This window comes from Salarias fasciatus, chromosome 20 (genome assembly GCF_902148845.1).
Source record: "Salarias fasciatus chromosome 20, fSalaFa1.1, whole genome shotgun sequence".
NCBI lineage: Eukaryota > Metazoa > Chordata > Actinopteri > Blenniiformes > Blenniidae > Salarias > Salarias fasciatus.
Window position 1 is genome coordinate 6,844,150 of NC_043764.1, and position 24,945 is coordinate 6,869,094.

A 24,945-nucleotide genomic window follows, 5' to 3' on the forward strand; every position below is an offset into this window, starting at 1 on the left:
AGCTGCCGGTGGGCCGGAGCCGGGCAGACGGGTCGGGTCATGCACCTTTCAGATAAGAATAAACTTTATTTTTTTAAATTCTGAAGTTAACAACCACATTTTAAGAGTCAACTTCTTTAATGCCAGAGCATAAATCTTCTCTACGGAGTTTAAATTCCACACAATCTTGATGCTTGTGGTCAAAAGTCAAAGATAACGGGTCAGAAAAGCCACAACAAACACAGCCCGAGGCGGAACAGGTGGAAAGCCAAAGTGGAAGATCGATGATGGAGAAAGCCAGGTGGGATTTCTGCACACTTCCTGTTCACCTGCAGGTCATTCTGTGATACTGAGGCCCTGAATGTGGAGCCGGTAAGATCTGGTCGATGTCTTCTGCTTGTTGTGTTGGAAGCAGACTATTTGAATCAGCAGTAAAACCTGTGGCTCGGTCCTCCTCGTGCCAGTGACTCCCTCACGCCCGATTCGTCTCTGGAGCGTCCCGCATTATGTTCACAAGATTTATTTTCCTATTTAAATTCTAATTTGTGTTGTTCATTGTGTTCATTTTTCATTGGGACGTCTTCATCTTCATTAGACAGTGAAGGAAAGAGACAATCAAGAAAGTTAAATGAGAAAAGTGGAGAAGAAAGGAAGGAATAAATGAGAAACCTAATGAGTCTCTCTCCCCTGATGTACTGTCACTTTCTTAATTTGATCTCAGCTGGCGATGCGGCTCTCAGCGGCTTCAGCAGGGAATATAAAGAGGTGCTCATCACACACGCGTGCACACACACACACACACACACACACACACACACGCAAACAATGGCTATACTCTTGTATGAGTAGTAAAATCAAGCAATTTTGTACCTTTTTGGTCAGAAGTCTGCCAACCGTCTCCATCTGGAATGGGTTAGGATGGTGTGTGTGTGTGTGTGTGTGTGTGTGTGTGTGTGTGTGTGTGTGTGTGTGTGTGTGTGTGTGTGTATGATTTCTTTGTTTAAAGTGGCAGGTGAGTCTGGGGTGTCTTAAATTGGTTATATCAGTTTTATGAGGTGTTTCCTCTACACGCCACTCAACGAGCTCACAGAGGGGTGTGTGTGTGTGTGTGTGTGTGTGCTACTGTTACTACTACCCTCTCCTGTCCTAGAACAGGCTGTGTGTAACTCTCCCTCATTTGTACCGAAGGCGTCGTACAGATTGTGTGTTTCTGTTTTCGGGGAGCAGATCGAGACGTTCGTCGGCGTTTGTTCAGCGACGCCTTCGTCTCCCCGCATTCCTTCACGTATCTTATTTTCTGTGTGTTTCTGGTGTCAGACGAGATGGATCGCTGCTGCGTCCGTAGCATCCACAGAGTTAAACACACGTGTTGCATCTCATGTGTTTGCCGTCTGTGTTTGTTAAACACGGTCACACAAAAAGTCTTGGAGGTTGAAAGGTGAAAGGTCCGCTCGTCGTGTTTTGTCAACTTTTGTGTTTAGTGGATTGGTGCCACGTTGTGAAGCTCAAACATCTCAGACAGAAACCAAGATTTCTTTTAATTTACATGCAAAGTCATTCTATTGAACAAGGCAAAGAGAAAAATCCCTGCTTCGAATGCCAATGAAGAGGAACGTCATGTACGTCCTACTGTGCATTTCTATCTCTTAGTGAAAGCTTGCGTCTCCCCATCGTTCTCGGGACAAGTGTCTCCCACCTTAAACATGTTTTAACTGATAACATTTCCTCCCAGAGTCACCACCTCATGACCTCCACCGTCATTAATCACAGCTCAGGCAAATAAATACCAGGCGGAGGGGAGGCACCGCTGACGGCAGCGTAACGTGCACTGTCATGCTCGACCTGTCAACACACTTGTTTTGTGCTTCGCTCATCAAATCCTCCTCTTGTTTTCTCAGTTGATTAGAAGTTCAACTTTCATACTTTATTCTAGAGCACATTTCATAATATAGAAAACGAACAAAAGTTTATAAAGTGGTTTTCATTGATAAAGTGTTAAAGACAAGTTAAATACAGACATAGAGTTTTACATATCACACATTTATCCGGTGAATATTCAGCCAAAGGAATAAAAGAGTCTTCAAGTCCTTTTTGAATTAGTCCACAGACTCGGCCATTTGGAGGGGTAAGGGCAAGTGGTTCCAGAGTCTGGGGCCAACAGCTGGAAAGGTTCGGCCTCCCGGGTTTTAAACCGTGTCTTCGGGACCTCGAGGAGTTTCTGGTCTGAAGACTGAAGGGTTCACTGTGTTGGGGCACATTAAGTCCGTAATATTCCTGGTGGCGGGGGGGGGGGCTCGCCATTCAACGGAAAGTCAGGAATAAAATCTAAACTTAATCCCAGACCTAACAGGAAGCCAGTGAAGACTGGACAGAACGGGGGTAAAGTGGTTTGTTCTGAGCGAATTTGTCAGTCGTCTGGCTGCAGAGTTTTGTTTGGTTTGGAGTTTAAGAACAGTCGTGTTGGTAAAAGTAAAGAGAGAATTATAGTAATCGATACATGATGAAATAGAAGCATGAATGATCAGTTTCAGGTCAGACTTTAACATACACGGTGTGTGTTTGATGACTATGTCATTGACTTTACCTATTTTAGATAATGAAACTCTACAAAACCTGGAAAATTGATTTCCATGAAATGCAGTAGTATCCATCTATTATTACATCATTTGATGCTGTTAATACATTTTTCAAGGCTGTTTTTCATTCATTTATTGGGAAAAAATTTACTATAATGGCGCTAATACATTATTATGCTATAAAATATTTTTGGTTGTTGCAAACATTCCCAAAGAAATGCCGATCACAGTATTTTAGAATTGGAAGTAATTTAACATGTAACAGTAATGTAACATTCTCAGAAATGATTACCTGTGAAAGCAGCACGGTGGTGAAAGTTGAAGCTGTATCACTCAGTGATGAAGCCGTGTGTGAACAGCGTTCACAGCTCTGCCGTCGTCTCGACACCGAAGCTCAGGAAAATGATGCTGTGAAAACTCTTCTGTGGTCAAATGAATTAAAGATTAAAGTTCGGTTTTGAAACCACAGACCGGTCCTGCAGAGACAAAAGGCAGCAGTGTGAATTGTTATCAGCTCACGGTTTAAATAAAAAAAACTTGTGGGCAGCTCACACATGTGGAAAGTCACCACCAATGCTGAAGAGAATATTTTCCAATATGAGAACAGTACATTTCAGCAAAGCAAGGTTAGAGCACAGCAGCCTGGAGACACGGTGGAGGAGTCTGGCTGAGTTGACCTTCAGGTCCTTCAGACCAATGAGAACTGAGACAAGAAAATCCAGGACTGTTGGATTTGGACAAGAGCTCTCCCTACACTGCAGCCATTGTTTCCCAGTAGCTCACTGACATGAATAGGGAATGTTCACAAAAACCTGTCCCGGCTTTTTAAAGATGCACTGCTGCCATGAATTCCAAAATAAAGCTTCTTTCATGAAAAATGGTTAAAGCTGCCCAGCCACAATATTCTACACACTAAAGCATTGTTCGGTTTGATTACATGAAAGTAATGGACGTTGCTGCTAAATCTTGACCTGTCTGTTGATCAAGCATGAAACAAAGCTGAAAAGTCTGTATTTCTGTGAAGTATGAAGGCACACTGGACTATAACTCGGGCACAATATCAACAGTAATGAGAAAAAGATGCTGCAGAAATCGGTGGCTGTTCTGCCAGAAAGCCCAGTGAGCGCCGGCGGTTTTCTCTGCTGAGAATGAATCTTTGATTGGTTACGCAGTGGGAGCAGTTGGTAGATTTTAGGGAAAATCCTCACACCTACTTTAGAGAGTTTCTTTCCATGACTGAGTGTTTTCCAGTGTCTGGAAATCAATAAAACAGACTGTTTGATCCTCAAAGGCTCGGACGGAACAGTTCACTCCGTCGCTCGGCTTCAAAACTGCGTTCAATGTGTTTGTATACGAGGTTTTGTTTGCTGTGTGTGTGTGTGTGTGTCTGTGTGTGTGTTGGTCCTCATTTCCTGTTAGTGTTACAGGCTGTGAGTCCCCTCAGCTGAACATTGGCTGTTTATGCTGGATTCTTCTGGCTGCGTCCAGACCCGCCTCTCTGCTCATAAAGCTCGCCGCGCTGCTGGAGCCTTCGATGGCGTTCGCTCCACGTCAGCTGGACCGCTGCTAAATGGCCTCGGTGGCTCAAATGCCGGCCAGCGGCCGCAAATTACATTTCTCCAAGTAGCGTCTCACCGGTGGCCAAACTTTCTACCTTGATGTTCCAAACATGCTACGCCCGGATTCACAATACGGGAACATGGAGAGAAATTGGCCTTGGGAAATTGAAAGAAATGTTGGTTGATTAGTCGTGACAACTTTCCTTTTTTTAAAAGAGCAGGTGGCTTCACGATGAAGAAATACAGTTCAAATAAAAAAAATGTATTTTGTGCACCGGCAAGTACAAAGTAGAGTGAAAGAAATGTTTCTTTGTGTTGAGTTTTTAGTCATTTTCAGGAGTGATTGTTTAGTTCTGTGAAAATGTAGATATTTTCCCACACGCCTCCTCTTCTACGCCACAACAAGAGGAAAACTTAATTTAAAGGCTATATTTTATCGGTCGGGCCCACCCAGGAGGAAATCTGTTTCTGCATGTAGCCCCTGAGCTGAGATGTGTTTGACCTCGCTGCTCTGGACATGAACGGCTGTTTCTGATGACGATCGGCAACTGGAGGGGTGTGAAAAGAGACGTTAGCTATCGAAGCAAACCAACAAGCGACTTAATATCATGTGATTCTATAACAACAGTTCATATAATCTTGGTTTATTTAGCGTTTTTCTCTACTTTCCCAGGGCCCAGAACTGATAAATAAAATACAGTAATTTCAGCAGCAGTCTAAGTTTGTCTTGGCTCATTAATTGAGTTTCTGTAGGATTAAATGCGATAATGATGATCCGTTTGGGCTTGATCAGGAACAAGCATCAACATTCAGGACAGATTTCAGGCTGCACTCTCCAAACGGGGTCTGAGAGGAAGCCCACACACACACACACACACACACACACACACACACACACACACACACACTTGTGTAAATGGATCCCAGTGTGATTGAAACTGTTGGTCTGCGGTTCATTCAAACTACTCAGAACCACTCACTTCAACGGCGTGTTTTTTCTACCAAGGCGACGGCGTCGGTTTTCATTTCTTTCAGCCCTCGCCTCCTTTGTATCCTCAGCCACTTTTCCTCCTATTAAAGGAACGAAGTCCACCGGCTGAGCAGTAATTCTTCTGACGGTAGCGGGCTGTACTGTATTTGCTCGAGCGTGGTCGGTGTGCCGCTGAACTTTGAAGTCTGGCGCTGTTAATGGAAGCTCTGGGCCTTCCTGGAGTTCGGGCCTAAATAAACCACTGTTCTCAATGGGAAATTAATCTCACAATTGTGAATGGTAATCACCAGGAGTGGCTGCCAGACCTCTTGGCAGTTTCCTTGTGTGTTTATGTTAATGATACGCACGTCTCAGAGCAAGTGGGTAATATTTCATTGTTTAAAATGTCCATAAAACCATTTTCTTTGAGACTCCAGACACATAACAGTGACCTCTGTGGATGACCTCTACACTGTAGCAGTGAGAAGCATTTCTGGGAAAGAGTGTTTGTGGTGGACCAGTCATCTCGAGATACTGAAAGGTTAATCAATGAACACTTGAGACTTTTGTTTTCAGCAGCTTGTCCGGACCCTGATTATTTATGCAGGGATTTTCAGCCGTAGCTGAATGAGTCCCAGCGAGACAGAGCCCGATTCAGCACTCAAACCACTTTACTTTTTGATTAACGCCACTCCTTTTATTGGCACTTAATCTTTGTAGGACCACACAGAACTGGTGAAAACCCCCAAGTCCTAGAGTGAGCGAAAAAAAAAAAAAGACTTCTTTCCTCTCCTCAGTATTTCATTCCACTCTTTGCTCTCGGAGGTTACACACATCCACTCTTTCACTCCCCAAGTAGAAACACAGAAACAGATTACTATTCTCTAATCCTCTCGGTATTATCCCACAGACCTTGCTCATCCATCTGTCTTCTGTGCTGCGTTACTCAACAGGAATACCTGGAGAAAACCCTCACAGCCAGAGAGAACATGGAAATGCCTTTTAGAAAGGTTCACTTTCACATGTAAACACTATTTCACTTCCTGTAGATTCCAGTTGGCTGGAGATAAATTATAACACATTATTTAAAAAACACAACTCAAACCCTGGAGTGTGGAATGATGGGATTTATTGGAAACATTGGTGTTACAGATGAGTTTCTGTCCGTCACCGGCCTTGTTTTGTTTGGATCCAGAAGTGAGGCGGCAGACAAGAGCAGTAAATGATGTAAAGTGTTTCTCAGTGCAGTGACATGGTTTACTCCAGCTCCATAACGCTGCAGAGCACTCAGGCTGACGATCAACAACGTCCAAGGGTCGGACACACACTTTCAGAGGTCCACACTGAAAGCAGGGGCCACACACTCCACAGATTTAGTGGACGCCCGAACATGTGAACATGTAGGAGCTGCGCAGACGTAAAAATAAAAAACAGGGCAGAGAAACATCTCCAGACGTCTCCGCACACACACACACACACACACACACACGCATCACCCAAGCCGCTCGTTGGCCAGATATGAGTTTGACCTGGTTCACTGGAGGGAGCCGCTCTCTTCCTCTCCAGCTGTTGTTACAGACAGGAAGCAGGAAGTCGTCGGGCCCTGGTTTCCTCAGGACCAGGAGGAGAACGCCAGCGTCCCGACGCCAGTTTTCTCAGTCGTCGTTTCTTTTGTTCTTTTTTTCCCTGATGTGACATTGATATTGATATATTTATGGACCTTGACATGTATCTACTTGAAACTATTTGATCAAACGGCAGCCTCTGTTTTCCTTCCTACATCATATCATTTGAGGTTTTTTTGAATGTGAAAGTTCAAATTTAAAGTCGCATTTATTTTCAGGGAAACTGCCAAATGGTGCAGCGTGTTTTCACCTCAGCGCCCGAGTCTTTCTCAGGTTCCTTTGACCCGAATTTGATGAAACGTTCCCGATTGCGGCTTTGGCCGTCGTCCAGGCATCAGAGATATGAGCCACGTATCTGTGGGGACGATCAAGTTTCATCTAATAAGGGACATTTTTTTAACTCTCATCACAACATGTGGGATCAATAAGGCGTATTAAGAAATCATTTTCTTTCTTTTCAGCAACTTTGAAATCAGTGTGACTGAGGATCCTCAATGTGTGTGTGTGTGTGTGTGTGTGTGTAGCAGTTAAATGAACATTTGCAACCCAAATTTCTTTCTCTTTTATTACTTAATAACCTACTTTCTAAACATTTATTACAAATAATATGATTTTTTTCCAAGCACTTCAGTCTGTATTAGTTTAAATTTGCAATAAAGTTTGGTTCATTCAAACTGCATTGATTTAACCTGATCGGTTCCGGTACTTTCAGTCTCTTCACTGGAACTTTAAACTGTCACTTTTCAAGTTACAGCAAGACCAGAGCTGTATGTCATGTATGTCATGAATTGATGCTCTTTCTCTGCGGTCAACTTCCCTTCACTGTATTAACATCTTTTATGCCATTTGTCATCTGAATAGGTAAGAAAGAAAAAGAAAAAAACGTAGCAAACCAGTTCAAAGAATGTAAAGAGATACGGATAATTTTGTTCGAATGTTGGGAGTGAAAACAAAATACAGATACATGAAACATCTGCTTCACTGCAGAGTTTGTATCGTTTGGACCTTGGACTTCTTCTGAAAAGCAAAGCTCTGATGTGTCTGTGTTCGTTTCACCTTTTCTAGACCGAGTGTGCCAACTTTGTCCGGCTGCTGCAGCCCTACAACCGCACTCACCTGCTGGCCTGTGGAACCGGCGCCTTCCAGCCCATGTGTGCCTTCATCTCCGTGGGACACCGAGGGGAGGTGAGCCGTCCGAGGACGAGGCCACCGGGGAGAACTGTGGGGGAATGTCAGTGTCTTACGGCACCGGTCATTCAAAAAAACGCACAAATAGTCAAACGCTCGTTTACACCCACATGGACACACACACACGCACACACACACACACGTATATCCTTTTGGCAGCTGCAGGCAAAAAATAACAATCAGTTGGAGTTTTCGAGGAAAGCTTTGTGGTGCGCCGCTGTCACAGTTGTCCAGGAACCATATTTTACTACACTTAGCTGCACTTTCCCTTCATTTCCTGCAGGAAATGTTTGGAAACTGTAAATTATGTCAACTTTTTAAGCGCCGAATGGCCATTTTACACTGTCAGCGTAATAACAACTTGACTCTTGAGTTCCAAACAGTCGGTCAGTCACAGTATGAATGATTAAAACTTTGGTTTGGACCCCAAAACCTGAGAATAATAGCTATATTATGAACCAAGTATTCCAGTTTCTTCAGCCATTAGCTGCTCGTTTGAGTAATGCTGCAGGAGCCATGACTGCTGAAGGCTCAATAAAAATAGTGAATGATTTAACAACAGAACTGAAACAGTGAAGAGCTTAAAGAAGCCCAACGTTTTATTGGTGAGCGAGTTTTCAAATGTTAATTAGTGGGCCGTTGTAGTTCAGCTTGTCCATTTCCATCTCCAAGGCTGGCGGTTCAGTCCTTATAGCCACGTGAGAAAGAATAAAACCAAACGATGAACGTGGGATGAGTTCATTCAGAGAAAGCTTCCTCATAAGGGTGAACATTTACTATTTGATTTGATGGCTGATCAACGCTAGATAATTTTTCACTTTTGAGTTAATAAAGATTTTTATAAAGATTCATGGACCCACCCCCTGAAAGCGTGGACTGTGTGGCAGCGATCTGATCCGCGGCCTCTGGGCAGCCGTGCGGAGGAAGCGAGGCTAATGGAGGGAATACGGTCGGTGCCAAGGTGCTCCTTCAGAACAGCACAGCTCAGTCTGGCCGGGGTTCGAGCACAGAGCCCCAGAGTTCAAGGTTAAGTCTCAACAGGCAGCTCGGGGCCGCTGGGCCGCGGAGCTCGGCCCCCTTTACGTCTTTTCATGAGCCGCTAGGCCCAGAGGGACCCGCTGCTGAGACTCTCTCTTGAAGCCATTTGAAAGACAAGAATCGATGAATGGAGCCATTAAGAGGCGCTCGTAGCGCTCTGTTTCACAGAGGTTCACCAAATCATTGCTCAGTGTGCTGCCCCGCCTGACCCAGCGGGGGGGAGGGGGTTAGACCGGGCATGAGGAGGGGAGGAGGAGGAGGAGGAGGAGGAGGATGTTGGCAGCGAGCTGCAGATGAGACAGTAAGGTGGGCGAGAGCCAAACTCTGAGGATGTGTGACTTGTGTGTGCACATAACTCACAAAAACTACATCGGAGGGTTCTTTTCCAGTGGCTTATGCTGCTCAGCACAGTGTGTGTTCTCTAGGTGTTGCCTTTTTCTGTCTCCTTCTCAATCTGTCATCCTTGTTGCGGTTTTTGGACTCTGGATTTTAAAGCACATCACGCAAACCGGCACCAACCTTTCAAAGCTCATTTTAAATCTTTTTTTTTTTTCCAGGTATCATTCACTATGGTTTACAAGGTTCAAAATGAGGCAAAACTGGAGATAGAAAGAGGAATGAGCAGAAGCTTTCTGTGGTGCATTGTGTTCCAGGAAAAGCCTGCTTGTTAGGAAAAGTAGGTCAGATGATCAAATCTCCATAACCTGCCTGCAACCAGCACAGGCAACAACAATAGTATATTTAGACTTACTGATGGAAAAACGATACTCAGACAGCCTCAACTTCTTTAGATGAAGGAGCTGTAGTTTTCTTTTTGTAAATTTTGTAATTTAGTGGAAGTTGTGATCAAATGTGTCTCCAGCCCGGGATGCTACAATGAGCTTTTTTCACCAGGTCAATAATTCACAGCTCAGTGATTCAATGAATCTGCACTTTTTTTTTGCAGCTGACGTTATTTTAATCAATAATACAAAGCGGAGATTATGGACTTGTGGTCTCAAGAGGCTTTACCTGTGCTGAGGTATTTTATCTTTTTTAATAATAACACACTCTCAAGAATCAACTTGGGAACTTCCCCATCTAAAGTTTACGTGTTCTTCCTGTGTGTGTTGGTTGCTTTGTCGGTGGTTATTCTGGTTTCTTCCCACAGTCTAAGAAAATGTGTGTGAAGTTGATTGTTGGCCCTAATAGGCATGAGCGTGTGTGACTGTCGACCTGTTCAGGGTTCAGGGTGTATCCTGCCTCCAGCATGTGGCCTAATCAGAGCATAAGTGGATGGATTAATTTTGAAGTAATTCTTCCTGCCGGTGAATGGATTCTTCATATCTGTTCATCTAATAGAGCAGATGCTTCTTAAATTATTGCCGCGTTTCTTTAATCCGCCCTGACGTGTGTTTGTGGCTGTGTTTACAATCCAGACAATGTGTTTGATACTATTGAAACAAGATATGTCAGCTGTGTGTGTGTGTGCATGTGTGTGTGTGTGTGTGTGTGTGTGTGTGTGAGTCACAGCAGCCTTTTTCCAGGTACTCTGAGTCCGTCTGGACGGGCGACACCGGGGGGAGCCTGTCCATTTATTTAACCAGTCGTTAACTGGTGGAGAACAAAACACGTCCTGACTGTTTGCCTGACCTCTCCCAGGAACCGAGACTGCCAGCTCGCGGACTGGACCCTGGGTGGGATGCCCTTTGACCCCCTAGGTGTTTCATCTCCGTCAGGGGCAGACATGGTCATACTCCGTCTATCTCTCTCATGCCACCTCTCGCCTCTGCTCCCTCGCCGCCCGGCTCGCTTCGTCTTGGTGATTTGTTGTCGTCCAAGCGTCACACAAGTTTTACACAAAACCGTCGGCGTTGGATGTGGGTCCGTCTAAAGCATCTGGTCTGAGGCGATGAAATGTGCTCTTACATTGTCAAACAATGTCTCGATGAAAATATTGCAGTTGGACGTGCTGTTTTTGGGAGGAAATCCTCACTAAATGACAATATTTATACAAAAATGAAAACCAAAATTGCATTTAGCAACAATCTATACCACAAACTAATCAACATAACCTCATGACTGAAAGCAATGTCAGCAGTATTCAGAGTTCTCGGAGGTCATGGAGGTTTTGTGCCAACCACCAAAACATTTGGAAATTATTGTGCAATAAGATTATATTTCATCTGGTCTGGAGTCCTCTGGGTGTTTCACTGAAGGAACATGTTTTCGAACAAAAAAAACTGATTCTGTGCTAACAAGGAGTTAGAGAAATAATGCCATATCAAATGTACCCCACACAAAAACTGAGCGTATAATTGTTGCGTTGAGCTGCAGTATTTTTTCCTCTAAGCCTCAAATCCACATCGGGTCGCTCTCAGAAAATCAGAGTCTGAGCGATGAGTGACGCAGCCGCCCGGCAGCGGCGTGGATGTGAAAATAAATCACCGTGTTGCAGCGGCGACATAAAGAGGGCCAGACCACACACACACACACACACACACACACACACACACACGCAGTACCCTGAAAACACAAATATGCAGAGATAGAGACAGTAAAACACACAAACACGATGAAAGATGTGGACGTTTCAAAGACAAATATTAGGTATGAAATGCACATGAAGACATCGATTGAAAGCAGATATATGCAACAGAGCTTCTAAAAGTAAATGTTTCAAAGGCCTAAACTAGCTTCATTTTACAGTGTTGACTGTTTTTTACTGCTTGTGGTCTCTGCAAGTATAAATGTGACTTCAGGGGGAAACCCTCAGTGCCAGTGATTAAAAATGTTCTGCATCAGCTAAAAGGGAAATGAATTATAAATCACTCATTTTTTTCTCTCATCAGTGTTGCGTCTCCAGAGTTTTTAAAGCTGAAGATGAATTAAGGTATTTCAGGATATTTTAGCAGCTGTGCTTAATTTCCACACCTTTTCTGGGTAATGAATAATATCTCAGAGTAGCAGTGGCTCCTCCATCTTCTTCTCTTTTTTCTGTTGTTCTGTTTTCCATTATTCACTTTCCTCTAAACTCTATTTCTGAACTTATTGGCATCTCTGTTTGGCTCCGGAAAAAAAACTAACTCTCTGGACAAAGATGAAAACTGGATCAAAACAATTTGAAACTGCGAGAATAAAGTTGAGATCAAAGAAGGATGGAAAGTGAAGGAGCGCGGTCATTACTGGACAGAAAAAAGCCAAATGGACTCAGTTTGTTGTCTGAGTTACATTTAAGAGGCTTAAAGGAAACGTAAACTTTAAAAAAGGACTGGATGAGAAGCATCATCCAGTGTGGGCTGGAAAATATGTACAATTTAAACAAATTTTAGAGAGATGAACCTCAGACAGGTGATTCACATCATCAGCTTTCAAAGCGCAGCTGGGTTGTTTTCACTGTATCGTGTTGGCGTGTTGTCGAGCTGTACTCCGTCAAAAGGTTTGGACGAGGGAGGACAGGAAGGGGGGAGGATGCAGCAGAGAGTGCTCGAAACTGAAAATATGGATGTTTTCTTTGCTTGAACTCGGCTGATGTGATTAAAGCAGAAAGGCCAGTTTCCTCTTTTGTCACTTTGTCGTGCTCTGCATGAATTTATTCAGAATCTGATGAGGTTCTTGCAAAGGAGGAACAACAAGGAACGTTAGTGGATTTGCCTGTTGTGTCTCCTGGTGCACAAGAAAACTCAAAACTGAAATATAACAGGTGCAACAAGGTGGAAAAGTCAACACACCATCAAAAAGAAAGTTATAGTTTCATTACCTTCTTTATGTATTGATGAGTTTTCAACAAAGTCAAATGTATTCAGTGGTTTGTTCATGTATAAGTTCCTAAAATAACCGATAATTTGTTGCTTTCTTATCTGGACTTTCACTATTTATGCTTGGCGAAAGGTCAAACGATGAAAAATCCTGGAGTTAATGAATTCGTCATGTAAAGAAACAGAGGCTTTTACAAGTTTAATGAACCCGTGTGCAAAGTGTCAGTAGTGGCTTCTCTGTGATTTCGTAGTGACTCGGCTGTGTTTTGCTTGGCACAGGAGGGAACGGAGCGGCTGGACGTTTCTCTCTCCCGGCATCACGGAGCATGTGTGTATTTGTTTTGGCAGAGTTAAACCAAAGTGACTCTGACAGTCTAATCAGCTGAACAGGCAGTCGCGCCATTCCTGCAGTTCACCGTGAGATAACGCAGACATGTGACTGCACGCACACACACACTCACACAGACACACACACCCCCTACATGGTGCGCTGGATCTCGTCCACATAGAAGTGCAACGCATAGATCCAGTAGAGGATTGAAAGATGGCGTCACCTCACAGAACAATGCGAAAGGTTGCAGAGAAATTATCACAAATACATGAAAGTGAGCGATTTCTTGTGATAAATGGAAGAACATTGTATAATAATGAATAAACACACTATAAACACATTTTTAAATGTTCTTTTAATTGTTTTTCCGATTCAGAGGATCAGATTTTCCAAAAAGCGAATCTGAAGTTTGAAAACCCTCTCAAATCCCTCTGATGGCAGAGCTGGAGGAAAAACTGCACGAGACATTTCAGCACAATGAAACATCCTTCATAACCTCAGACTTAATGAAGTGTGAGACTGTGTTTGTTAGCCTGGCGCTGCGGTGGCCTCTTCATGGCCACTCTAAAATTCTTCAATCGAACGACTAAATGTGGCTCCTAACCAAACCGTCTCTGGTGATTTCCTGCGATCTGTGGTGTCTGTCAGAGCTGGGGAGGCTCGGCTGCAGGAGTTTGTCTTGTTTGTTCTTTTCTGCTCGGTGGGCCGTCACGTACAAACCGCTGTGTGCGGTATTGTCCTCTGTGTTTAGGTTTTTTTCCTCAGTATTTGCGTTCGGCTGACTTCAATGTCATCATCTCCCCTGTGATCTGGGCTCAGCCAGAGACTCGCCCACCTATAAACAATGCTCCATTGTCTATTAGAGGAACACGGTCGCGGACACAGGGTTCACCGTGAGGACAATTGAAATCAGGGCCGCCGACTTGACTCGACCGCGGAGCGTTACTGTCTGCCTGCGTTCCCGCCTCGCGCCGGGAGTGGAGCGCGTTCGGAGTCACATCGATCACCGGGCTGGCAGACGCAGCCTGGTACGTCGGCGGTGTCGAAGCTGGAAGAAAAGGTCTGGAAACAAAGGAGCTTTTGTCCGCGGCGACCCCTTCCTGACCTGATACACCGCCCAGTCCAAAGACGTGGCCAGTGTTTGTCAGGTGAAGCTGACTGGCTGTGAAGGACGGAGAAAGAAACCTTTGTGATGTTAATTACTTTCATATTTATTCACGGCTGGAGGCAGTACAACGAAAAACTGTGAAAATCAGAGCGGAGTGTTCTCTGGACGGTTGTGGACCCTTTATGCTCCGTTTAATGTCTCACACATCCAACATTTGTTCTGACTTGCTGGAGAAAATATTTCATTTTTAAAATTGCACACACACACACACACACACACACATTACACTCTTATAAAAAAACTCCAGACTCTTGGAGTGAAGCGTAACCCAAAGATTTGCCAAAATGGCTTCATGTGTTCAACACAAAGCGATCCACCAAACACCAGAAGATTCAGTGCTGAGAGGTGTGTGTGTGTGTGTGTGTGTGTGTGTGTGTGTGTGTGTGTGTGTGCGCGTTCTTGTATTTCTATCCTTGTCGGGGCCAAATGTCCCCACAAGGATAGCAAAACGTGGAACGACGTGCCTTGTGGGGACCTTTTTCCGGTCCTAAGTAGGAGAAACAGTGTTTTCTTGACCATGTTGTTGTTACTGAAAAAAGTAAAAGTGCAAAAACATTTCTTTAGGGTTAGGCTTTGTTGTGGTGTGGGTTAGGGTTAGGGTAAGGGTCAGGGTTAGGGGCTAGACATGAATGGGAGTCAATGGACGGTCCCCACAAGGATAGAAATACGAGACTGAGCGTGTGTGTGTGTGTGTGTGTGTGTGTGTTCACTGCCACAGAAACACACAACCAACAGGCAATCCTCTGACCTCACAACACACATGGAAAGACGTGTAACCGATTGCATCGGACAAAAAAACAGAGATTCAACACCGAAAGGAGGAAGAGTTTGAAGAAAGTGGAGGATCAGGACCAATAACAAGACAAGAGGAGGGGTGAATAAAAGGAGCATTTCCAGGACTAAAAGTAAAATGAAAAGCATCACAGATGCCACGTTACATGATCATCTGACCTTTTTAATGCGATTCAAGCTCTGCCTCGTTTTTTAGAAGAACAGAATGTTTTCAACTCCTTTTTTTCCGCATTTTTGTCTTTCTAATCTCTTCAGACTGTAATGGATCTACTTGCTTAATGAATGAATTAGCGTCATCTTCAAATGAGCGTTTACCACGCGCCTCTCACCACAGAGGGTCGACTTTTGACCTCATTACGCACCAGATCACCCCCCGGTTGTGCTATCTCACATTCATTAGAAGGCTACGGCGCTGTCTGTGTCACTCACTGTGCTAATTGCTCTATCAGCGGCGCTGATGGCGCTTCCTGATGAGTCATTTCAGCTGCTTGACTTTGCAGCAGCTGCAGCTGCAGCTCCCGTCCTCGGTGCTCCGGTGAGGCCGGGAACACTCAGACGAGGAAATGCAAGTTTACAAGTCTGGGATACGACAAAAGTTTAGTCCAAAATCATTGATCGAAGTATGTTGTTTTGATTTTTTTGGCAGCATTAACTAAAAACAAAATAGATCACGACACTTCCATGTATATGTAAGGTGGTATGGTCGTACTTTCTTATAGCCTCGGGTCCTTTTGTTCTCCGCCAGTCTGCAGAGTTTATGCTGAGGAAGTGATAAAATCAGCTTCATTTTAAAGCTGATAAAGTTTGACTCGTAAATGTATTTTTTATTTGATAGCAGTGTTTTCTTTATTACCCCTCTGGCTCCTCAACACCCGCCGCTCACAAAAACAACCGATCGGCCGATTGAACTGGGCGGGAAACGAGTCTGAACTCTGGCAAACGGCACTGATCCTGCATTTCCTCTCATCCCAGACAAGTTCAGTCGGAGGACAAACCCATCCAAAAAACTGAAGCCTGTGACTGTTTTCCTGGTTTGTGTAGACGATATCACAGTGGTGCAACAGGACAGATGGAGAAATTAACCCCTTGTTAAAGGTCAGCTTTCCATGAGTCGAACAATGAAGCAGATAACATCAGAGGATTGATGAGGACAGTGTGTTAATATCACTCTGTAGTCTGAGGCACACGGAGGGAGCAGGTCCTGAAGACGAGCTGTGAGCAGATCTTTCCTGGAAACCTCCTGCTGATATGAAATCCTCTTAATGAAGTCTTTTTTTCCCTCTGTCCCAGCATGTGTTCACCATGGACCCCCTGAACGTGGAAAGTGGACGAGGGAAAGTTCCTCACGACCCCAGCTTCCCCTTCGCCAGCGCCTTCAGTGGTACGTGGCGAGGAAACGGTTCTTCATCGATGTATAAGGCTGATGTTCTCAGAGCGGCCATTATCCTCCTCACTGTGTGTCATGTTTAGCCTGAATCCACTGGAACTGCGGCATCAGAAACTCTACATGAACATTACCTATACATCTTTGGAAATGTGGAGAATGGAAAGAATATTCTTTATTGAGTAGCAGTAACAGTGAAACACTTTCAATCCAATTTAAATCATCTGTGTGACAAATTAGCGTTGTCTCCTGTGCAGTTTTGTGTGTCTTAACTGCCAAATCTGACTATTTAGGATGCCATACACATTAGTTTCTTCGCTCCTAACCTCTCAGTGCCGACCTTTGAAATGATAATAACACCTCTAACAGCAGCGAGGAAAGAAAAAGAAGAAAAAAAAATCCCTGCCTCTGACGCACTGATACACCGCGTACCGTCCTGCTGACGAGGTTAAATAGTCCTGGGTGTTTCTGCCTGGATGTCAGGAGGTATCTGCTGCAGCTTGTGAAAGAACCTCTGATTTATGTCACTGACTGTGTGTGTGTGTGTGTGTGTGTGTGTGTGTGTGTGTGTGTGTGTGTGTGTGTGTGTGTGTGTGTGTGTGTGTGTGTGTCTTTCCTCTCTCTGCAGCTGGGTGCTCTTAGTGTCTTGAATTATTTCTCTGTGTACCGTGTTTGGCAGAAAAGCCTCAAATCAAAGCCAGATACTGAGAGACTTGCAGTTTGGAGCTGAGCAGTGATTCACTCTGGACATGCAGAGACACACCAAAACACACCGGAGAGATTGCTGGGAGAGAAACGACAGACACAAAGCAATCAAACTGTTCATCCTGTGAGGTGATAGAGATTTTCTGAAGGTCGATCTCAGTAGATCTCCTGAAGTCAGCAGTGTTGAATATTATGACATATTACAAGCATTTATTAGAGCTGTACGGCTGCGCCTTTACGTGGTTTGACAATATAAATATACTGAATATAGATGTGGTGGAGCAGAAGCAACAAGTTTACTAGATAGAAGTATTCATTCATCCATCCATCAGGTAGTTGGGTGAATATCAAAAATGAATATTGTGTAAAGCTCAGAGAGTTCATGTTTGATTTCACTGCACAGTTTTTACATGATCTCAGTTTTGATAAGCGGGCAAACTGAGCCACGAGGGGACGTAATCACTGCAATACAAACCCTGTTTTGACTCTGGGATTGCAGTTTAAGATGAGATAGAGGAAAACAGTTCTGTTCATCGCTGACCATCCCTAATATTGTTCCAAAATAACCATCTCCCAGGGCTCCCCTCAACACAGTGCCTGCAGGTCGTATTATTCCGTCTTTCATAACCGACAGTGACAGGCGTCCGTGTGGATCATGTTGTTATTGCAGCCAAATAAAGAAGAAGTCAGAAGGGAGCTTTCTGTGGTCGGATTCTGTTTCGACAATAAGCTCCAAAACATGTCCTGAAAAGAGCAAGGCTTTCTGTGAAAGTATCTGTGATGACTCCTGATATTTAACGTCCTTGAAAGTGATTTTTCACAGAGTGATTTTTACATCTGGTGACCGCGCTGATGACAGAAAACCCTGTCAGCTTATAAACTTCGGAATATCACTGGACTGGTCTGAGCTTTATTGCTTCTTGCAGAAAGTTTGTAATTAGTTGTAATGTAACGTCAGCTCTCTGTGGAGGGTTTACCGTCAAATTGCTCTCCTGCTTTGCTCCTCATTGGATTTATTTTAGTCCTTATTTCCTGCCTCTACTTCATTTGCCTAAACCGTGCAGTTTCTCTCTGTTATCCACCATTTCCTCAATTATCCGCCGTGCCAAAAGCTTTTTTCCTCCCAACTCTTTTATTTCTTTATTGCAGCCGTTTCTGTCTGTGCTCACTGATAGTTTCTGGTCTCCGACCCGTCCTCCTGCAGGAGGGGAGCTGTACACCGGGCTGACGGCCGACTTCCTGGGGAGAGACTCGGTGATCTTCAGGAGCATGGGAGGCCGCTCCACCATGAGGACAGAGACGGACCAGAAGCTCCTTCATGGTGACACTTTCGTCATATTTCCCTCCTGCGTCCGCACTGTAATCCTCTCTTCGGGTTCGGTTCAGTCAGACACGTTTCTGATTTTTCCATGTTTCCTTCTACTTCTGCAGACCCCAAGTTCATCGCAGCCCACCTCATCCCAGACAACGACGACAGAGACAACGATAAAGTGTATTTCTTCTTCACTGAGAAGGCCACCGAGGCGGGGGACAGGGAGGGGTCCATACACACCCGAGTGGGGCGAGTGTGTGCGGTAAGACGTTTCACACAGCAGCTCCTAAATCGCGTTACACTTCTACCCAGCAGAACCTGCAGGTCTTCCATCAGTCTGCAGCAGTTGATTTGAAAACCATCTGTCTTTCTAATATTCGATTAGAATATTTTTACTGAGGGTTCAGATCTGTTCCGGCCCTCTCTGTGTTTCCATGTTCTCCCTGTGCAGTTCTTTTCTTTTCCGGGTTCTCTGGTTCCCCGAACCCTGACCATCTTCAACAAATGATTAAGACGACTATCCGTCTACAATGAGAAAACTGCAAAGAAGCTGAAAAAATCCTTTATTTTCAACAAATGAATATATTTTGACATTATTAGCTGCAGATTTTTTTTTTTAAATCAAGTAAATAAGTGTTTTTTCTTAAACAGCATTTTTTACAGATGAAAATACACAAAGCACATTACCTCTCATTAACACATAATGCTTATTCAGCCTTTTAATAACTTAATACATTATTGACTAAAAGTTATTCTCATCAAGCATTGGCAAATCATTCCCATACAGGCTTTTCTCATTGAAAAGATGAAAACTATCAGTTTCTTGGCAGGTATTATGTGATTAGTAATTATTACTTTCACTTAAGAAGACATTATTAGTTTTTAGAGGCCTGTGTCCATGCAGAAACTTTATTATGCATTCTATTTTGGAAGTCATACTTCATCATACCAAATTTTGAATCTTTTGTCAGTTTTTAGCTCAGGATTATTTCTTCACAGGCTTCCCTTTATTGTGCGCTGCTCAGAAAAAACAGCTGTATTTGCCTTTTGGGTGAAATTCATGGGAAAAAAAGAGCGTAGAGCACAGAAGTGAGAGAAAATGTCGAATTGTGAATGTGAGTGAGAAAATAGGGGAGCTCAGTGTATTTCTCCCTGGAGTCTCATCCTATAGCAGCTGCGCTACACAGTCAATACAGAGACCTTTCCATCAGGTACTAAAGACTGATGTATGAAAAGTTTGACAGAAAGTTGTCCTTCCAGAGACAGTGTCTCATTTACCCAGTTTACCTTAAACACCTACTCACCATTAAACCCACGGAGGTTAAAAAACCTGCTGCTAGGTGTGTGTGACTGAAGCCAGATGGCGGTGGGAGCTGCTCACTAGGTGTTTCATTTGAATAAGTGGCTTCGAAAGAATTCCAGCAGCCCTTCTCGGTTTCTTTTGTTTTCAGCTGGATTTATAACAGTCTCATATTTTCAGGTTTTTGTTGAACAGAGAAAGCTACGAAGAACCAGAAGTTTGATTTGGAAGCGTTTTTTCTGTGTGGTTACCCACAACTGTTGGCTTGTCAGCCCAGGAGGTGCTGGTTTGATGTGTTCATCAACCTCTTTCAACAGTCGAGACCCATGTCGTGAAAAAGAGGAATGTCCTTTTTGTGTAATCAAATTTTCACTGTTCCCCAAAGATCCTGTAGGCATCATGAAATTCGGACTTACAGGAATAGTTTTCTCTTTCCAAAACTCACACAGCTGTCAGATTTCCCAGCGGTGGTCTCCATCAAGCCTGCACGCTCTCGAACATTCTTTCATGCATTGATTTGTCTCAGAAAACCACTTGTGTGCTGTGAGAACCGCATGCAGATATAGGCATGCGGAGAGGAATTCAAACGTTTACAGACAGCTGCTGGAGTTTAGATGGAAACTGGTGGATCCAGCCAGGACGCTTTCGACCAAATCCCAGCTAAACCCTCCAATTTCAGCAGTTTTTCTCATCTTCCTCTGCATTTCTGCTTCTTCTCTTCCTCTCCATCCATCTCACTTTCTGTTCTTCATACATGTACTCGTGTATTTCCTCCTCACCTCCCTCTCTGTCTCCCTGAGGCAAGTCTGAGTTCTTGTCATCACTTTCCCTGCATTGCTTCTTGGCAGGAGGCCAGTTATCGCTGGTCGTTGTTACACACACACATTCATGCACACACACACACACACACACACACACACACACACACACACACACACTTGTGTATTTCTGTCTTTGTAACCCCAACCAACCCCTGACACCGCCTCAAACCTAATTCCACACCAGCCTCTGAAAGCATCAAATTGCCCTTCAGAGTTTTGTGGTGAGAAACAAACAGAATGTTCATTTTGAATTGAAATCAGATCAAAAGGCGTCATTTGAGCATTTTCGTAACATTTTTAAAGTGATGTATGTTTACACTGAAAGAGCAAAAATGTAATGAAATCACACACATGCAGAAAACAGTACACTATGAACATTAACAGTGGCAAATACAGGGATATTCATATAGACACACAACCAACTTGCTGTTATATGTGAATCTCAACTATAAAATGACCGAATCCCAGAATAAGACGGACTGGAGGTCCGGACACTCTGGACGCTGCCATTGTTGTTATTTTCCATCCACTCTCGCATGTGCAAAAAAACTATTTACTGAGGCCGAGGTGTGCGTGCACGCTAGCAGCGTTTCTGCTGTCTTCAGAAAGATGGAGTTGGAGGATATTAATGCTGTTGTCATCTAAACAGACAAAGCGTGACAGAAGTTTAGCATTTTCACAGGAAACGGGGCAAACAGGGCCTTAGAGACATAAGAGGGAAGAATCAGTGAAGAATAAGCAAGCAGTCAAAAACACAGTGAGCATGATCCCTACGATGTGTCCAGTGAAAATAAACTTTTCACAAAGGTTTTGTTTTAGTTCCACTCTTGGAAGGGTTTGGATGATTATTTTTGTTATTTTGCTGAAGTTAACACGATGTTTGTATTTTTGTTTTTATTTCCCTGTGTTTTCTCCCAGAATGACGTCGGGGGCCAGAGAGTGCTCGTCAATAAGTGGAGCACATTCATCAAAGCCAGATTGGTGTGTTCTGTGCCCGGGCCTCACGGCATCGACACACACTTCAACCAGCTCGGTGAGGCCACTTTCATTTGCCAGTGAATTTTCCCACATCTGCATCAACTAGCCCCGCAGCGGTCCACTCCTACGCGCTCTTGCACAAACACAGGAAGCCCACACAAACTGTAATCTACACAAATAAAACGATGCAAACTAACAGCTTTGTCTCTGTGAAACAGAGGACGTCTTCCTGCTGAGGACAAAGGATGAGAGAAACCCAGACGTCTACGCAATCTTCAGCACGATCAGGTAAACACACATCAACCCTGATCTAATCCCCATTAAACACTGTCCTCTGGAAACCTTTTTGCCCTGAAAAATACTATTATCTTCAATAATCCAAGGCTGGTAATGTGAAGATATTTTGTCTCATGATAAAATAAATGTCCCATTTTGAACCACAAAACTGGATAATGTGAAGTTTGACACTTGGATTTGCAGGATTTCTCCATCGTCTCAAACAGAAGAAACGCATTGAAATGGGTATTGAAGTAGGTATTTATGAGATTAATAATAATCTATGCTTCACATCTCTCCTCCGCAGCAATGTGTTCCAGGGCTTTGCGGTGTGTGTTTACCGCATGGCTGACATCCGGGAAGCCTTCAACGGACCCTTCGCTCATAAAGAGGGTCCCGACTACCAGTGGGGGGCTTATGAAGGCAGGGTGCCTTACCCCAGACCGGGCGTGGTGAGTGACCGTTTACCGAGTGTGTTTCCTCCGTCCAGGTGTTTCAACCAGGAGGCTCCTGCTGTGATCATAATACACACCAGTGTTTTTGTGTTTTTTTAAATTCACTCATACACTTTGGATGATTAAAATTTTGATTGACTTTGTCAGATTTAGATACTGTAACTTTTTAGCAATTTTAAACATCGTTGGGTAGTGTGTCGTCATTTTAAATCTGAGGCAGGACGGGACATTTTCTGGGTTTTCTTCCTCAAACTCACCTGAATTTAATGAATCATCTTCATTCATCCCTGCAGACAGGATTTTAATCAGCAGCTCATTAGATGTGCTGAAGCATGTCAAACCCAGATGGAAGTGTGTTCTTCCTATACCGTCTGCTAAAGAGAAAAAAACAACAACAACTTTGTCATTTAGAAAGCCCGTGAGAACAAAATGACTCCTTCATCACCTGTAAAATCACATTAAAGGAACTAAGCTTCTGATCATCAGGCTGAGCTGGGTAGAAGCTGGTCCGTCGGTCCTGCTGTGTGTTAATTACTGCTGCAGATGAGCTACAGTGTTAGCAGCAGCTCGTAAACTCTCACCGTGTGTGTGTGAGACTGTGCATTTTACCAGTCGTTCAGGTACACAAAGCCTTCTGGCTGAACGGGAAAAATTCAACTGGAGGAAGTTTTCATCTTAAGAAGAATTAAACTGCTGCTCGTGGTCGTCCAGCTGTGGGACTGTAACCGTCTCCTGGTTTATATCTGGACTCTCAGAGGACCCCTGTCATGTTCTCCTGACACACACACACACATACACACACACACACACACACGTGCAGTTCCTCCTCATCAGGAGAGTGAATGATGGACGATGTGAGAACAGTAGAGACGCTCGGTGGTTCCACTCGGCCGACGCTCCGATTAACAGGAATGTCTCAGTCTAAGCAGGGAGGAGAGCGAAGGAGGAAATGAAGGAGGTGATGCCTCTGGCAGCTCCTCCAGAAGGTTCCCCTCTGTTTCGTCTCCTATCTCCAACTTGGTCTGGAGTCAGAACATTAAACCCTTTTCTCTTTTCTCAGGATTTCTCATTGTAACAGATTAAATCTTAACATCCTTTTACTTCTATTAAAGCACCTGTCAAAACACAGGTAGACGTTTGGATATTTTACCTTCGTAAAGAGTCCGTCTGACAGAGATTTGCTGGATTTATCCGTCCTGGATATTTGTTTTGGATTGAATCGTTACTTTACATCATTAAAACTTTTTGTCAGATCTGATCCTGCTGCAGATAAAAGGTTGAGGTTTTTCTCTAAAGTGCAGATCTACTGGAGCCCAGACGTAATCCCGCCTGGAAACTGGCGTGGAGTTTCACATGCCGGTGAACTCTGTGAAGTATTATTCTGCTTGTCTCTGACATCCACTGATCAGCTTCCATCAGAAAACCACAAGTTTTGTGTTTGATGCAGAGATTTTTTGGGGACTTTATCTGGACTGGTGATTCATGAGGAGCAGGTGTTTCTCCTGGATCGGGGACTGTTTTCTGTCATAAAAATAACATTTGCAGAATGTTTCCGATCAGCTGCACTTCATCTGAGTGTCATTTAGATAACCGGAGCAGCATCAGCAGGTTTCCTGCCCTGTGCCTGAATTCTGTTTACAGAATCACATTTTCCAAACGGCTGTTTGCATCTTTTCCTGACGGTCTGGATACACTGTGGGCGCTGCGGCTTTATTTTACAGTCCAAACACACACACAACCATTTCCAAATCAATGAGTCAAATTCTGTGTGTGTGTGTGTGTGTGTGCACTCTTGTGTGAGTCCTTTAGTGGACTGTCCCACGTCTAAGTTGCCCAAATCTTACATTAAGCTGCTATAGAAAATCTGTATAGAAGATGGATGAATGGAGACAGTAACATGTAAAAATATCCAACAGTCCCAATTGAAAACATCTTGTTTGTGTTAAACAGACTTGAAAATATTTAGTTATTGCATTAATGGTTTCTTAGCTTTCATTTTTATTGATGTTTTGGTTACTTATCATTTCCCTCCCTCCATCCCTCCCTCCATCCATGCTGTTATACTTCAGTCTAATCAATTTTTATGTATTGATGGATTTTCTCTGTTACACTTTAACCTTTTTTGGCATAAAATGTCCACATAATAAAAGCAACAAATACAATAAATCCCATTTAGATAAATGTTTTATCTTATTTCCTTGTTTACAATGAAAACCCACACCCTTCACTGGAGTTTACTCAAATATGTCCAATAAATTCAGTGGAGTGTAAACATGCATTATCATTGTTAAGGATGAGGAATCCCTGCTGCTTCTCTTGAACTGAGAACCTGTGTGTGAATTTAGGTGCGAACGAGCGAAACCACAAACCATCTTCTAATATCTCCCCCCACAGCTGGATCTCCTTCTTTTAACAGATGAGTTTTTATCTGCAGCAGAGAGACTTGGAGCCGGCATGATGTGTTAAACACACGTGTGTTCACAGCATACACACACACACACACAGTAATAATGGAAATGAATAAGTGGCTGCCAAACACACTCACGTCTTCTCCTCTCCATTAATCCTGACTTGGCTCTGGGCTGAAGCTGAAGCCGGGTTTGGATGAGCTGAGAGGAGACTTGGAAGGTGTTTGAGTTTTGTGTGCAGTTTAGACAGACGAGTGCTTCAGAGAGCTGTGTTGAATTAGGCTGGCCGACGCATCAGGAATATGTATCGTATCAGCACAGACCTGGAAGTGTTCACACAAGT

General features: G+C 43.8%; 1 protein-coding gene across 1 annotated transcript in view; it reads left to right on the forward strand.

Annotated features, from left to right (window-relative positions):
* The window catches only part of sema3bl (sema domain, immunoglobulin domain (Ig), short basic domain, secreted, (semaphorin) 3bl), a 68,555-nt gene that overhangs the window by 34,488 nt on the left and 9,122 nt on the right, over window positions 1-24,945 (forward strand). Inside the window, exons 4-10 of the mRNA XM_030118476.1 lie at window positions 7,775-7,894; window positions 16,254-16,344; window positions 18,257-18,373; window positions 18,484-18,626; window positions 21,404-21,518; window positions 21,682-21,751; window positions 22,047-22,191. Of these exons, the coding sequence (XP_029974336.1) occupies window positions 7,775-7,894; window positions 16,254-16,344; window positions 18,257-18,373; window positions 18,484-18,626; window positions 21,404-21,518; window positions 21,682-21,751; window positions 22,047-22,191 (801 nt within the window). The remainder of the gene's footprint in view (window positions 1-7,774; window positions 7,895-16,253; window positions 16,345-18,256; window positions 18,374-18,483; window positions 18,627-21,403; window positions 21,519-21,681; window positions 21,752-22,046; window positions 22,192-24,945) is intronic.